The 12,173-nt window shown below is 49.4% G+C and overlaps 1 protein-coding gene across 3 annotated transcripts in view; it reads left to right on the top strand.

Annotated features, from left to right (window-relative positions):
* Positions 1-8,275: 8,275 nt before the first annotated feature.
* The window catches only part of ece2b (endothelin converting enzyme 2b), a 36,466-nt gene continuing 32,568 nt past the window's right edge, over positions 8,276-12,173 (top strand). For 2 of the 3 annotated variants that reach the window (XM_080888089.1, XM_080888088.1), the window contains exon 1: positions 8,276-8,573. Coding sequence is in view for 1 of the 3 variants with exons in the window: in XM_080888087.1 (XP_080744213.1) it covers positions 8,541-8,573 (33 nt within the window). In the remaining 2 variants the exon portion in view is untranslated. The remainder of the gene's footprint in view (positions 8,574-12,173) is intronic. The other variant, XM_080888087.1, reaches the window with a different exon arrangement.

Raw genomic sequence — 12,173 nt, 5'->3', positions numbered from 1 at the left:
TCCTGCTGGGAGACTTCAATGCTCACGTGGGTAACGACAGCGAGACCTGGAGGGGCGTGATTGGGAGGAACGGCCTCCCTGATCTGAACCCGAGCGGTGCTTTGTTATTGGACTTCTGTGCTAATCACAGTTTGGCCATAACGAACACCCTGTTCGAACATAAGAGTGTCCATAAGTGCACGTGGCACCAGGACGCTCTAGGCCGTAGGTCGATGATCGATTTTGTAATCATATCAGCAGATCTGCGACCATATGTTCTGGACACTCGGGTAAAGAGAGGGGGTGAGCTGTCAACTGATCACCACCTGGTGGTGAGTTGGATCAGGTGGCGGGGGAAGACGCTGGACAGACCTGGTGCACCTAAACGCGTAGTGAGGGTGTGCTGGGAACGTCTAGCAGAGGCCCCAGTCCGCGAGATCTTCAACGCACACCTCCGGCAGAGCTTCAACAGCATTCCGAGGGAGACTGGGGACATTGAGTCCGAATGGACCATGTTCAGCGTCTCCATTGCCGAAGCTGCTGCATTGAGCTGCGGCCGCAAGGTGGTTGGTGCCTGCCGTGGTGGTAATCCCCGAACCAAATGGTGGATACCAGAGGTGAAGGGAGCCACTAGGCTGAAGAAGGAGTCCTATCGGGCTTGGTTAGCCTGTGGGACTCCGGAGGCAGCCGACAGGTATCGACAGGCCAAGCGGAATGCGGCTCGGGCAGTGGCTGAAGCAAAAACTCGGGTGTGGGAGGAGTTCGGAGAGGCCATGGAAAAAGACTTTCGGACTGCCTCGAAGAGATTCTGGCAAACCGTCAGACGTCTCAGGAGGGGAAAGCGGTGCTCTACCTGCACTGTGTATAGTGCTGGCGGAGCGCTGCTGACGTCGACTGAGAAAATTGTCAGGCGGTGGAAGGAATACTTCGAGGACCTCCTTAATCCCACTGACACGTCTTCCGAGGAGGAAGCAGAGTCTGGGGATGAGGGGAATGACCCGCCAATTTCCGGGGGCGAGGTCACTGAGGCAGTTAAACAACTCCTTGGTGGCAGAGCCCCTGGTGTTGATGAGGTCCGCCCCGAGTTCCTGAAGGCTCTGGACGTTGTAGGGCTGTCCTGGTTGACACGCCTCTGCAATGTTGCGTGGAGATCAGGGGCAGTACCTGTGGACTGGCAGACCGGGGTGGTGGTCCCCATCTTTAAGAAAGGGGACCGGAGGGTGTGTTCCAACTACAGGGGGATCACACTCCTCAGCCTCCCTGGGAAAGTCTATGCCAGGGTGCTGGAAAGGAGAGTTCGTCCGTTAGTCGAACCTCGGATACAGGAGGAACAATGCGGTTTTCGTCCTGGTCGCGGAACACTGGACCAGCTCTTTATCCTCTCCAGGATACTTGGGGGTGCATGGGAGTTTGCCCAACCAGTCTACATGTGTTTTGTGGACTTGGAGAAGGCATTCGACCGTGTCCCTCGGGGTGTCCTGTGGGAGGTGTTGCGGGAATATGGGGTGTCTGGCCCATTGCTACGGGCCATTCGATCCCTATACAACCGTTGCAAGAGCTTGGTTCGCATTGCCGGCAATAAGTCGGACTCGTTCCTGGTGGGTGATGGGCTCCGCCAGGGCTGCCCTTTGTCTCCGGTTCTGTTCATAATTTTTATGGACAGGATTTCTAGGCGCAGCCAAGTGGCGGAGGGCTTTTGCTTTGGTGGCCTCAGAATCTCATCTCTGATTTTTGCAGATGATGTGGTTCTGTTGGCTTCATCGGGTGAGGGCCTCCAGCTCGCACTGGAACGGTTTGCAGCCGAGTGTGAAGCAGTGGGAATGAGGATCAGGACCTCCAAATCTGAGGCCATGGTTCTCAGCCGGAAAAGGGTGGAGTGCCCACTCCGGGTCGGGGATGAGTTCCTGCCCCAAGTGGAGGAGTTCAAGTATCTCGGGGTCTTGTTCGCGAGTGATGGGAGAAGGGAGCCGGAGATCGACAGACGGATTGGGGCTGCAGCTGCAGTAATGCGAACGCTGCACCGGTCCGTCGTGGTGAAGAGGGAGCTGAGTGTAAAAGCGAAGCTCTTAATTTACCGGTCGGTCTACGTCCCTACCCTCACCTATGGCCACGAGCTGTGGGTAGTGACCGAAAGAACGAGATCGCGGATACAAGCGGCAGAAATGAGCTTCCTCCGAAGGGTGGCTGGCCTCTCCCTTAGAGATAGGGTGAGAAGTTCGGCCATCCGGGAGGGGCTCAGAGTAGAGCAGCTGCTGCTCCACCTCGAAAGGAGCCAGCTGAGGTGGTTCGGGCATCTGACAAGGATGCCCCCTGGGCGCCTCCTGGGTGAGGTGTTCCAGGCATGTCCCACCGGGAGGAGGCCCCGGGGCAGACCCAGGACACGCTGGAGAGATTATATCTCTCGGCTGGCCTGGGAACGCCTTGGTATTCCCCCGGATAAGCTGGAGGAGGTGGCTGGGGAGAGGGAGGTCTGGGCCTCTTTGCTTAGGCTGCTGCCCCCGCGACCCGGCCCCGGACAAAGCGAATGAAGATGGATGGATGGATGGAATAAGATAAGATAAAATAAGATAAGATAAAATAAGAAAAAATAAGATAAGATAAAATAAGATAAGACAAGATAAAATAAGATAAAATAAGATAAGATAAAATAAGATAAGATAAGATAAAATAAGATAAGATAAGATAAAATAAGATAAGATAAAATAAGATAAGATAACTCAGCAGGTAATGTCGACTGATTGCAGAACCACACACAATAGAAGAGTCAGATGTTCTTCCATTTTACATTTATTCTGAATTTAATTCAACAGAAACAGTAATGTGCAAAAGTCTTGAGCCATTTCTTGATGTTTTTATTTACGAAACATGCAAACGGTTTCATTCTAACTCGTCACTATTCGGTGACTATTTCTGATCGCCAGTTCTCGTGTCATTTTCATATCTGTTTCCCTTCGTTAAGCACGGCTTCCTGGCAGCCGTCCTTCCACTGAGGCATCTCTGATGAGGATCAGTGGACAGTAATGATCAGCTGACGGTCCAGATCTTCTCTCAGCTCCTGTGTCAGAACTTTCAGAGGTTTTAGGCCTCGTGCTGCTTTGTTTAAACGACACACTGCACACCCCACTGAGTTTTTGTCATGTGTAGTGGGACCAGAAGTACAAACTCAGATAACAAACTGACCTTTATTACACACAGGACAAGAGACTATCAGAATAAAGCAGGAAACTCACAGTGAGACTAAACACCTGAACCGAATAAACACAAAGACACGGATAATATAACGGAAACACAGACCAGACACGTGGAACACAGGCGGCAGAATAACGAGGAAAACGCTGATGATCAGCAAACAGTGGGTACTATGTATCATTAATGTGTAACAACAGTCTGCACAGTCATCCACGCTTTAATCCTATCAAGACTTAAAGTGTGCATTATTAGGGGCGTGGCCTCTTTGACTGACAGGTGGACGGTGACACCGGTGGCTGTAGCTGTGTTGGTGCTACGGCTGCGGTGAGGTTTGTGTACTAACAGACATATAGGTGACATTCATCCTGAACCTGTCTAAACGCGACAGCCTCAACCTGACATCATCTCCATCATCTGCTTCAGCAGCAGCGAGTCATCTTTAGGTGGATGTGCAGGTGCGTTCAGCCTCTGACAGGAAGCTGCCGTGACGTCGTACACCTCTCCGTCTTGTTAAGAAATGAGCGTTTCTTTATTAAACAGGAAACGGCAGCTGCAGCTGCACAAAGAGCCTGAGCCGCCAATCAGCCCGTCAGCCAATCACACGCCAGCATTTAAACAGCTTCAATAAACCTTAATGAGCGTTAATTACATCTGAAAGCTTCACTGGAACACAGCGCACACTGCCTTTTAACTCTGTGTGTGTGTGTGTGTGTGTGTGTGTGTGTGTGTGTGTGTGTGTGTGTGTGTGTGTGTGTGTGATGTATGCAGCAGCTGATTAGTCGTCTTTTTAAGGTGAAATCATCATCAGAAGCCACACACACACACACACACACACACACACACACAGACACACACAGAGCACGATGATGTCAGCAGCATTCAGGAGATCAGAGGTCAAACTGCGATCAGCAGGGCTAACCAATCACAGAGCAGCTGATAAAGTGGAGAAACACAGCGTGTTGCCGCGGTGACGTTATCATCAGCCTCCAGGTTTGGAGGTGAGTCAGACTGTGAGGTTTGTGTGGGGCCCAGTGCATGATGGGTAGGCGCGGCGTGCTCTGGGTTCAGTCTGCAGCGAAAAGATGACACAAACTTCAGAGTTTAACATTTAAGAGACGCGACCTTTGACCCCTGCAGCAGCTGCTTCCTCCTGATTAAAACCTCGCTGAGCTTCAGTTTGTTCACACATCCACACGTCTTTCACTGTACGCCGTTTATACAGATGAGTCACTTTAACCTCGAAACAAAATGAAGGCCCGTGTTTGTGAAACGCTGCAGGTAAGAGCTCCACCTGGCTCAGGTAAGCAGCCAGCTGCTGGGACGATATCTGCCTCAACTTCAAGACTCTGAATATCCATGAGCGTCTCTTTGTCCATCGACACGACAACGTCTGAGTGTCTGCGTGACTCCAGACGATCTCCACAGTTCCTCCTTTAGCCATCGGCCTTTTTCTTTCTTCCATGGTGAGATCTAAAACCAGGCGCAGAGTCCATCATGGAGAGGACCTGGAGGAGACATGGTCCACGTTTGAGTCTGCAGCACAGCCTGTGATGACTTCACATCTGATTCACTGAAGCTTCACAAAGATGCACAAAAGAAAACGTTGTTTTCAGGAGGCTGACCTTCAGCTGTAACTGCGTTTGATTAAAAACTGAAAGGGGAAGCGACGCAAACGCCGCCGCATCATGTAAAGTGACGTTTGGAGCGCACAGGTGAGGATGAGTCAGCTTCCTGCAGGTGTTTGAGCATCGCCGGCGTCTCTCCCACAATAAGAAGTCACCCGACAGCGAGAAGCTGAAGGTTTTCACCACAGCTCGTCTTCGTCTCTTTGACAGATGCAGCTGCTGCTTTTCTTCTGCTCAATGACAAGGTGACGCTGAAGAGCTCCTCATTCACTTCACCTCCTCTCCTTCACTGCCTCTTCTCCTCTCTCCTTCCTCACAGGGAAATGAGAGGAGAGGATGAAGAGGAGAGGATGTGATGAGGAAGGGAGGTCGTCTTCTTTGGAAGAACCGTCAGAAAAAAGAGGGCAGGAAGAAAATGAAAAGAAATAAAGAACAAGAAAACTGAAGATGGAAAGAAAGAAGACAAAAAGATGGTGAAAGGTTGATGCACTAAAGAAAGAAAGAATCTGTCAGGAGATGACATCATCAGTCATTTCCTGGTCCAAACAGCAAGAACGGTCTAAATTCTTTTAGATTCAGAAGTTCGTTTCTATCTACAGATGATAAACCATCACATGAATGCATCAGGCAGGAGTCAGATGGTCTGCAGTGAGAGCAGGGAGCAGGTGGAGGTTACAAACCCAGTGGAGACACAGACAGGAGGAGAGGTAGTGAAGGTGGATGAGCTTAAATAGCTGGGGTCAACCTTAAAGCCGTGGACGGTACCCGAGACAGGTGAAGATGAGAGAGCAGGCAGGGTGGAGTGGGTGGAGACAGGTGTCATGGGTGGTGGCTGAAGGAGAGCAGCAAGAGGTAAAGGGAAGGTTTAAAGACGGCGGTGAGACCTGCTGCGATGCATGGAGGAGGAGGAGGCCCAGCTGAAGGTGTTAGACGCCACAGTCTGTCAGAGGAGGTGTGCAGAGGAACACTTTATCATCCACAGAGGGGCAGTTTGCTTTGGAGCCAGCAACACAAATAACACAAGACAGAATGACAAAATGAACAGGAACAAATGAGGATTCAAGGGAGGGAGAGTGGATATGATGGAGCTGCCAGGCTGGAGGAGAAGACGACGAGCTCAGAGGCTGATGAACGCAGTGAAGGAGGACATGCAGAGGGTGTGTGTGTGACAGAAGAGGTGCTCGCTCAGCTCTGTGAGAACAGCAGCGACGCCTGGAGGATTGATGATGTGCTGCCACCTGGTGGAGCACGTCCTGCTGGACAGACCGTTCACTATCATCTGACAGAAACACGTCAACACTTTAGAAAGAGAACAGCCTCCATTAGAGAGGCGTCTGGCAAACAAGGAAAAGAAGGGAGCTGTGCGACGCTCCTCCACGTGACGTCACGGGCGAGTAGCTCACAGAGGCTGAAGAACTGCTGCTCGTACTGTGTGTCTGTGGCCAGCAGGGGGAGCTGCTGGATAACTTTGACTTCATCTCCACAGTTTAATGAGGAAGCAGGTGTGACACAGACACAGGTGACAGCGTGAGTCACTGAAAAAAGAAGAACCTGTCTGAGCTCCAGGTGTACCTAATAATGTGGCCTGCTCCCAGGTGAAATTTTATTTTGATGCTGAAATCTGAGCACTTCCTCCTCCTGCTGATCCAGTCCAGCCGGTTCCTGGTTTGTGCCTCCTGTGAGCCGTGATGTGGGAGAACCTGCTCAACCCGTCTGACCCCGCCCACCTGCTCCAGGTGACAGCGTCAGCTCACATGCAGCGCAGTCGTCTTTATAAACGCTCGTTTCATCTTCTTGATCCTTTCATTCCCTCGGCCGACATTTTGATTGGATAAAGTTAAAGAGGATGAGTTCTGCATGATTCACTGCTCAGAATAATCCTTCTTTGTCTTATGCTCGTGCAGCCCCTCCCTCCATCCTCTGTCTCAAACACGTTGTTACTGTTGTTACACGTTTTTCTGTCTGAGCTTTGGAGATTTCTGAGGTTTGTGTACCTGGACACAAAGCAGTGAAGCGTGCTGGAGCGTCCTCAGAGGAAAATCCCCTGGATTGAAGTTTGCTGGACAGATAAATTCAGACCGTTATGAAAGCTCTCACTGACTCGTGGTTCGTGCATGTGAGCGTCCCCCAAAGGGCCGTTGAGAGCAGGAAGAGCAATAAACAGTTTATTGATTTGGTCTGTCTGTAAATGGTCTGTATTTGTAAAGCGCTTTTACTTGGTCCTAAGGACCCCAAAGTGCTTTACACTACACACAATCATCCACCCATTCACATACATTCACACACTGGTGATGGCAGCTACAGTGTAGCCACAGCCGCCCTGGGGCGCACTGACAGAGGCGGTTTCTACGCCTGTCCTGTGAGGCTGATGGAGTCCTCGGCGTTCAGCTCTCACACTGACCATTAACTACACATCTACTCATAGAGATACAGAGAGTGGTTTAAGGGTGGTGTAGTACGGTGGCCCTGAGGTGATAAAGAACACTTCCCTTCCTGGAAAACGATGGATCACATTCGCGGCTTCGCGTGTGTCCAGTTCCCGGTGTGAAGGATAAACTGAGCTGAGAGCAGCAGATCAGAACCAGCGAACGCCGTGACGTTATGATGTGTTCGTTTTCAGCGTGTTTACATTTTAAACAAGTGTTTCGGTTTTATGAGCATCGTTGACTTTTGTAAATGATCAGAATAAAGACTTAAAATAGTATACAGAATACTCCTAAAAATACACTTAGTATATGTCTCAGTGTGTGTGTGTGTGTCTATATAAATGGAGAGTCCTCTTCACACGCTGAGGTTGATTGTGGAGTTCCACAGGGTTCAGTGCTGGGACCAATTCTGTTTACATTATACACCCTTAGAGCAGGGTCTCAAACTCGCGGCCTGCGGGCCACTAGCGGCCGTATATTGATGTGAAGAAATACGCTGCAGTCTGGTCCTTGATGTTTGGGAGGGTTGTTTGTTGAGTGCAGTTAAAATAAGTTCTTAAAAAATGATTCAGCGTGAAGACAACATGAGCAGAGAGCACGTGTGCTCTGTGAGCAGATGTGAGCAGATGTGCACAGATGTGCAGGTCAGCTGCTTCTGTGTTTGTAACAAGTACATTTTTTAGAGTTTTTACTTTGTTCGGTTTGATCTGAGTAACGTCATCACGGATGCCGGTGACCGTGCCGTGATGTGCGCGCGGTAAGGTTAAACCTTCAGGGTCGTGGAGGCTGAAGCTCTGCGGTCACAGGAGTCACTGCCGCCGTGGATTCTGGGAGTTGGAGGAAGAAATGAAAGTGTAATATTAAGGGAGGAGGAGGGCTAACAGCGGCGGATTTTCGCCCCACAGGGGGTGAATGAGGCCACGCGTGGGGAATTCACAAAAAACTCAGTGCGGAACTTACCGCAGCCACAGAGCGACGAGGAGCTGGAGGAGGTGACGTCGGGCCGTGTGAGTGACGTCAGTCCCTGTGTGTCTCGGGGTGTGTTTGTTTGTGAGAGGAAGAGGCCGGTTGGATGTTGGGCGGGGTCTGAGGAGAGAGAGGGAGAGAGAGAGAGAAGCGGAGAAAACCGAAAAACCTCCCGATCCTCCTCCTGCTGCTCCTGCTGCACACAGACAAAAGGACACCGGGACGACACACACGCACAGACTCGCACCCACACACACAGACGGCCAGAGCGCGGCACAGACGGACGGACACCCGGGAGGATGGGCCGGCGGAGCGGTCGTCGGTAGCGCTCTGATTTCGGGGACGGAGCTCCAGGATGAGCGTAGCGCTGCAGGACCTCCGGAACACCGTGAGTACGCACACACACACAGCGCGCCCGGACGCGTGACACTCGCAGCCCACGCGTGTTCTCTGTGATGCTGATCACCTGTCAGTCACTGTCGTCGGTGTGTGTGCACGCGTGCGTGTGCGTGCGTGCGCGTGAGCAGGAACACTGGCAGGCCTGAAATCAGGGCTGACCTGACAGTGACGTCACGGATCAAACAGCCTGATCAGAAATGAGTGTGACGCAACAGGTTTGTAAACACACACACACACACACACACACACACACACTGATCCCAATGGTGTAGGTTTGTTTATAACCACAGAAGAAGAACAGACAAAAACACTCTTCTTCTTCTCCTCACCTCGCGGAGCTGAGGTGGACAGTTAGCTTGTGGCTGCAGGTAGATCTGCTCCTGCACACTTTGATAGTAAAGATGGAGCTGCATGACACCACCCACTGGTCTCTGGTGTTTTGGCCATGGCTGTGTTGGTTTTCATGGTGCCAGAAGTGACCATATTTGGATAAGACCGTATTGGAGCATCTCACACACACACACACACACACACACACACACACACACACACACACACACACACACACACACACACACACACATCGATACCTGTAACTCAGTAGCACACAGTATTCCAGGGACTCCTGTTACCCAGGGTGAAGCCCAGCAGCTACCTGTATCACCAAGCAGCTGTCAAAGAGGCCACGCCCTTCTTAACGTAGACTTTAAACATTAACTTCACCCTGTACAGGTGTTACGAAGCAGGACATTAACTGTACAGACCAAAATCAGTTTTCTCTGAAATAAAGTGAAGCGAGTGTACAGCAGGCCGCCTGCTCCCAGAGGACACCGCTCTGTTATCTGTGCTGCTGGGTTTGCGTGGGTGACTGGGGTCTGCTGGCAGGATGCAAAGATAAGTCAGTGTCATCAGGGTGTGGGTGGAAGTGGGAGCAGCTGCACATAAATAAAACAACTAAGAGTCAGAGGTCCTCATCGGGTGCCTTGTGGTACTCCAGATCTGATACTCACCTTTGCAGTGATGTGATTTGTCAGGAACGCAGACACACGTGTGCGAATGTGAGGATATCTGAGGTGTGAGTCTGTTTGAGGTGTTGTGCTTTAACTGTGTGTAAAACCAGCAGCTGCTGTCTGACAGTGATTTAGCTTCTTATTAGCTATTTAACAATGTGTCTGCATAGTGGGAGTGTGACCCACGGCGGGCTCGCAGGACTCGCACAACAGGAAGTTTTGGGCTGGACCTTAAATACCCAGCAGTGCTGTGATGACAGCTGAGCCCTGCACAGGTACGAGCAGCAGCCATTCTGATGCTGACTGCTTCAGACAGTAAGCGATACACTGGTCGAGGAGTCACACGCTGAGAGACTTGAGCCGAACACCAAACAAGCCGAGCCCCCTGAAAGTGACTCCCTGCAGTGTGACGCAAACAGGAACACTTTGTTTTGCAGCTCCGCGAGTTTGCACTCTGCAGTTTGTCTCACAGAGAATGAACACGTGAGCTGTGTCTGCAGTCATGAATGCAACGTATCAATAGTTTCCTGGAATTAAAAGATTATTATTCAGCTTAATTGAGTTTAAATGGGCGAGTCCCTGGAAGGAAAATCTCTCCCGGAAGTGTTTATCAAAGTTTAGAGGAAGTTGTGGAAAGTCTGGAAAACAAAGCATCGCTTGTTGGCCGTCCGGTTTGGCGACTGCAAGGATCTCAGACTGAAATAGGCTGATGCACAGACTGGCTGAGGGGCGAGCTCAGGGGAAGAAAGCCCTCAGTGGTTTTTATTGAGGTCACTTTTCCACTGCAGATTCACTTGGAGTGGAAAAGTTCATGAAGAGATGATAGCAACTAAATACAGGTCTGTGCAGACCCCACAATTATACCTACAGAGCAGGTGATTGGACGTCAGAGAACGTTGTACTGGACATGTGATGTCAGAGGTCCTGACCTCTGTGTGTGTGTGTGTGTGTGTGTGTGTGTGTGTGTGTGTGTGTGTGTGTGTGTGTGTGTGTGTGTGTGTGTGTGTGTCTGCATTAAGGTACAGATGTTTAAGACTGCTCTGTGTGTCGGGGTCCCGCCCGGTGTAATCAGCCTCTGTATTTACCGAGGGCGTTTCCAGGTTTGGTTTGCTCCGCCCTCCTTCTGTGGGTACTATTTGGTCTGTGGGACCTTTTGTCCCCGTTCACTCTGTTATCCCCACAAATCGGTGTGTGGAGAAGCAAAGGCTGAAGCGCCATCTAATAAAACAAGATCCACGTGTGTCATTCTCACAGTCAGTGGCGTGTCTAGAAAATTTTTGTTGGGGGGGCCAGGTAGGGGCACAGATTTGGAGAAGGGTGGCAGATGTAATTGGCAGATTCTACCAACCGTTAACCATAATTCAATAATCCTATAAACCTAATAACCGAATGCGCTTTTAACTCTTATTAGAATGAGATTTTAACCACTACGGTGCAAAGTTTTTAGATACTGCGTTGATAAAGTACAAGAGATACAATCAGTGCTTTGTCAGTGTTTACTCAGCATTCAAGGACAGCAATATTTGCATAGTATTTTTACTGACATATAGTGCACATATGTTTTGAGCAAAAACATTTTTGAATATTAAAATACGAACATTTGTAACAAACAATTGACAAATTAGCCAGTTCCAATGTAAAACTTTATCTGCCTGTTAAAAAAGAAGATAATCTTCTCACAAACTGGTGTTTGATTTTGAAACAGGAAAAAAGTGGGGAAACAAATGAAAAGACTAACATTTGAATAAAACCTGAAAGCAAGTAAATACTTTCTATGCTGCCTTATGGTAAACTTTGGTAATATTGATCAAGAACAACACTGGCTGATGATGAAATACAGTCAGCTGGCATGGTGACACTGCCAGTATTAACCTGCAGGGCTGGACTGGGACAGAAAATCGGGCATTTTGACTAGAGACCGACCCACCAGGTGTTAAAGCCATAAAGACTTTGAATGAAAACAAATGCTGTTGTGACAGTGATGTACAGTCTTGTTGGTATATGTATGATTTCTATACATTTTACATCAGATAAAAACTTTGGTTGTAAGATTTAGATAATTATTTAATAAAAGCTAGATATTTTAAATGAGAATAAGAAAGAAAAGTATTTCTTTGTGCCCCCCTTTCCCTGTTAATGCCCTACCTGCCCCCTGGCAAAACTTTGCTAGACCCGCCGCTGCACAGTTACCAGTTGTCAGCTACTTAGAAAAGGATCCTGGTGTTATTTGTCTCTCAGAAACAGCTCATAACTTCAACTCATTCATGTCACCTAAAAGGTAAACCTGTTTCTCCATCACAGCTCTGCTGATTCAGTAAGGACATCTCCTGGTTTCATCTTCATGTTTCCCTCTCACCACATATCCAAACCGACATCATGACCAGCAGCTTTACAGCTGTGGCTCCAGCAAACATCAGCTGATACTAGAAATTAATATTAAATAAATTCTAACAACAGCTGATCAAGCTTAAACGTGCTGCTGTTGTTTACCGCGACATCTGCTGGTTTCCTCTTTCTGGCGCAAAGTGGGCGATAAACAAACAAGAGAGAAAAGCCGATCAGCTGATCATTGATCAGTT

Source organism: Rhamphochromis sp. 'chilingali' (assembly GCF_963969265.1).
Source record: "Rhamphochromis sp. 'chilingali' genome assembly, chromosome: 8".
NCBI lineage: Eukaryota > Metazoa > Chordata > Actinopteri > Cichliformes > Cichlidae > Rhamphochromis > Rhamphochromis sp. 'chilingali'.
This window is presented reverse-complemented; position numbering and strand designations above follow the sequence as displayed.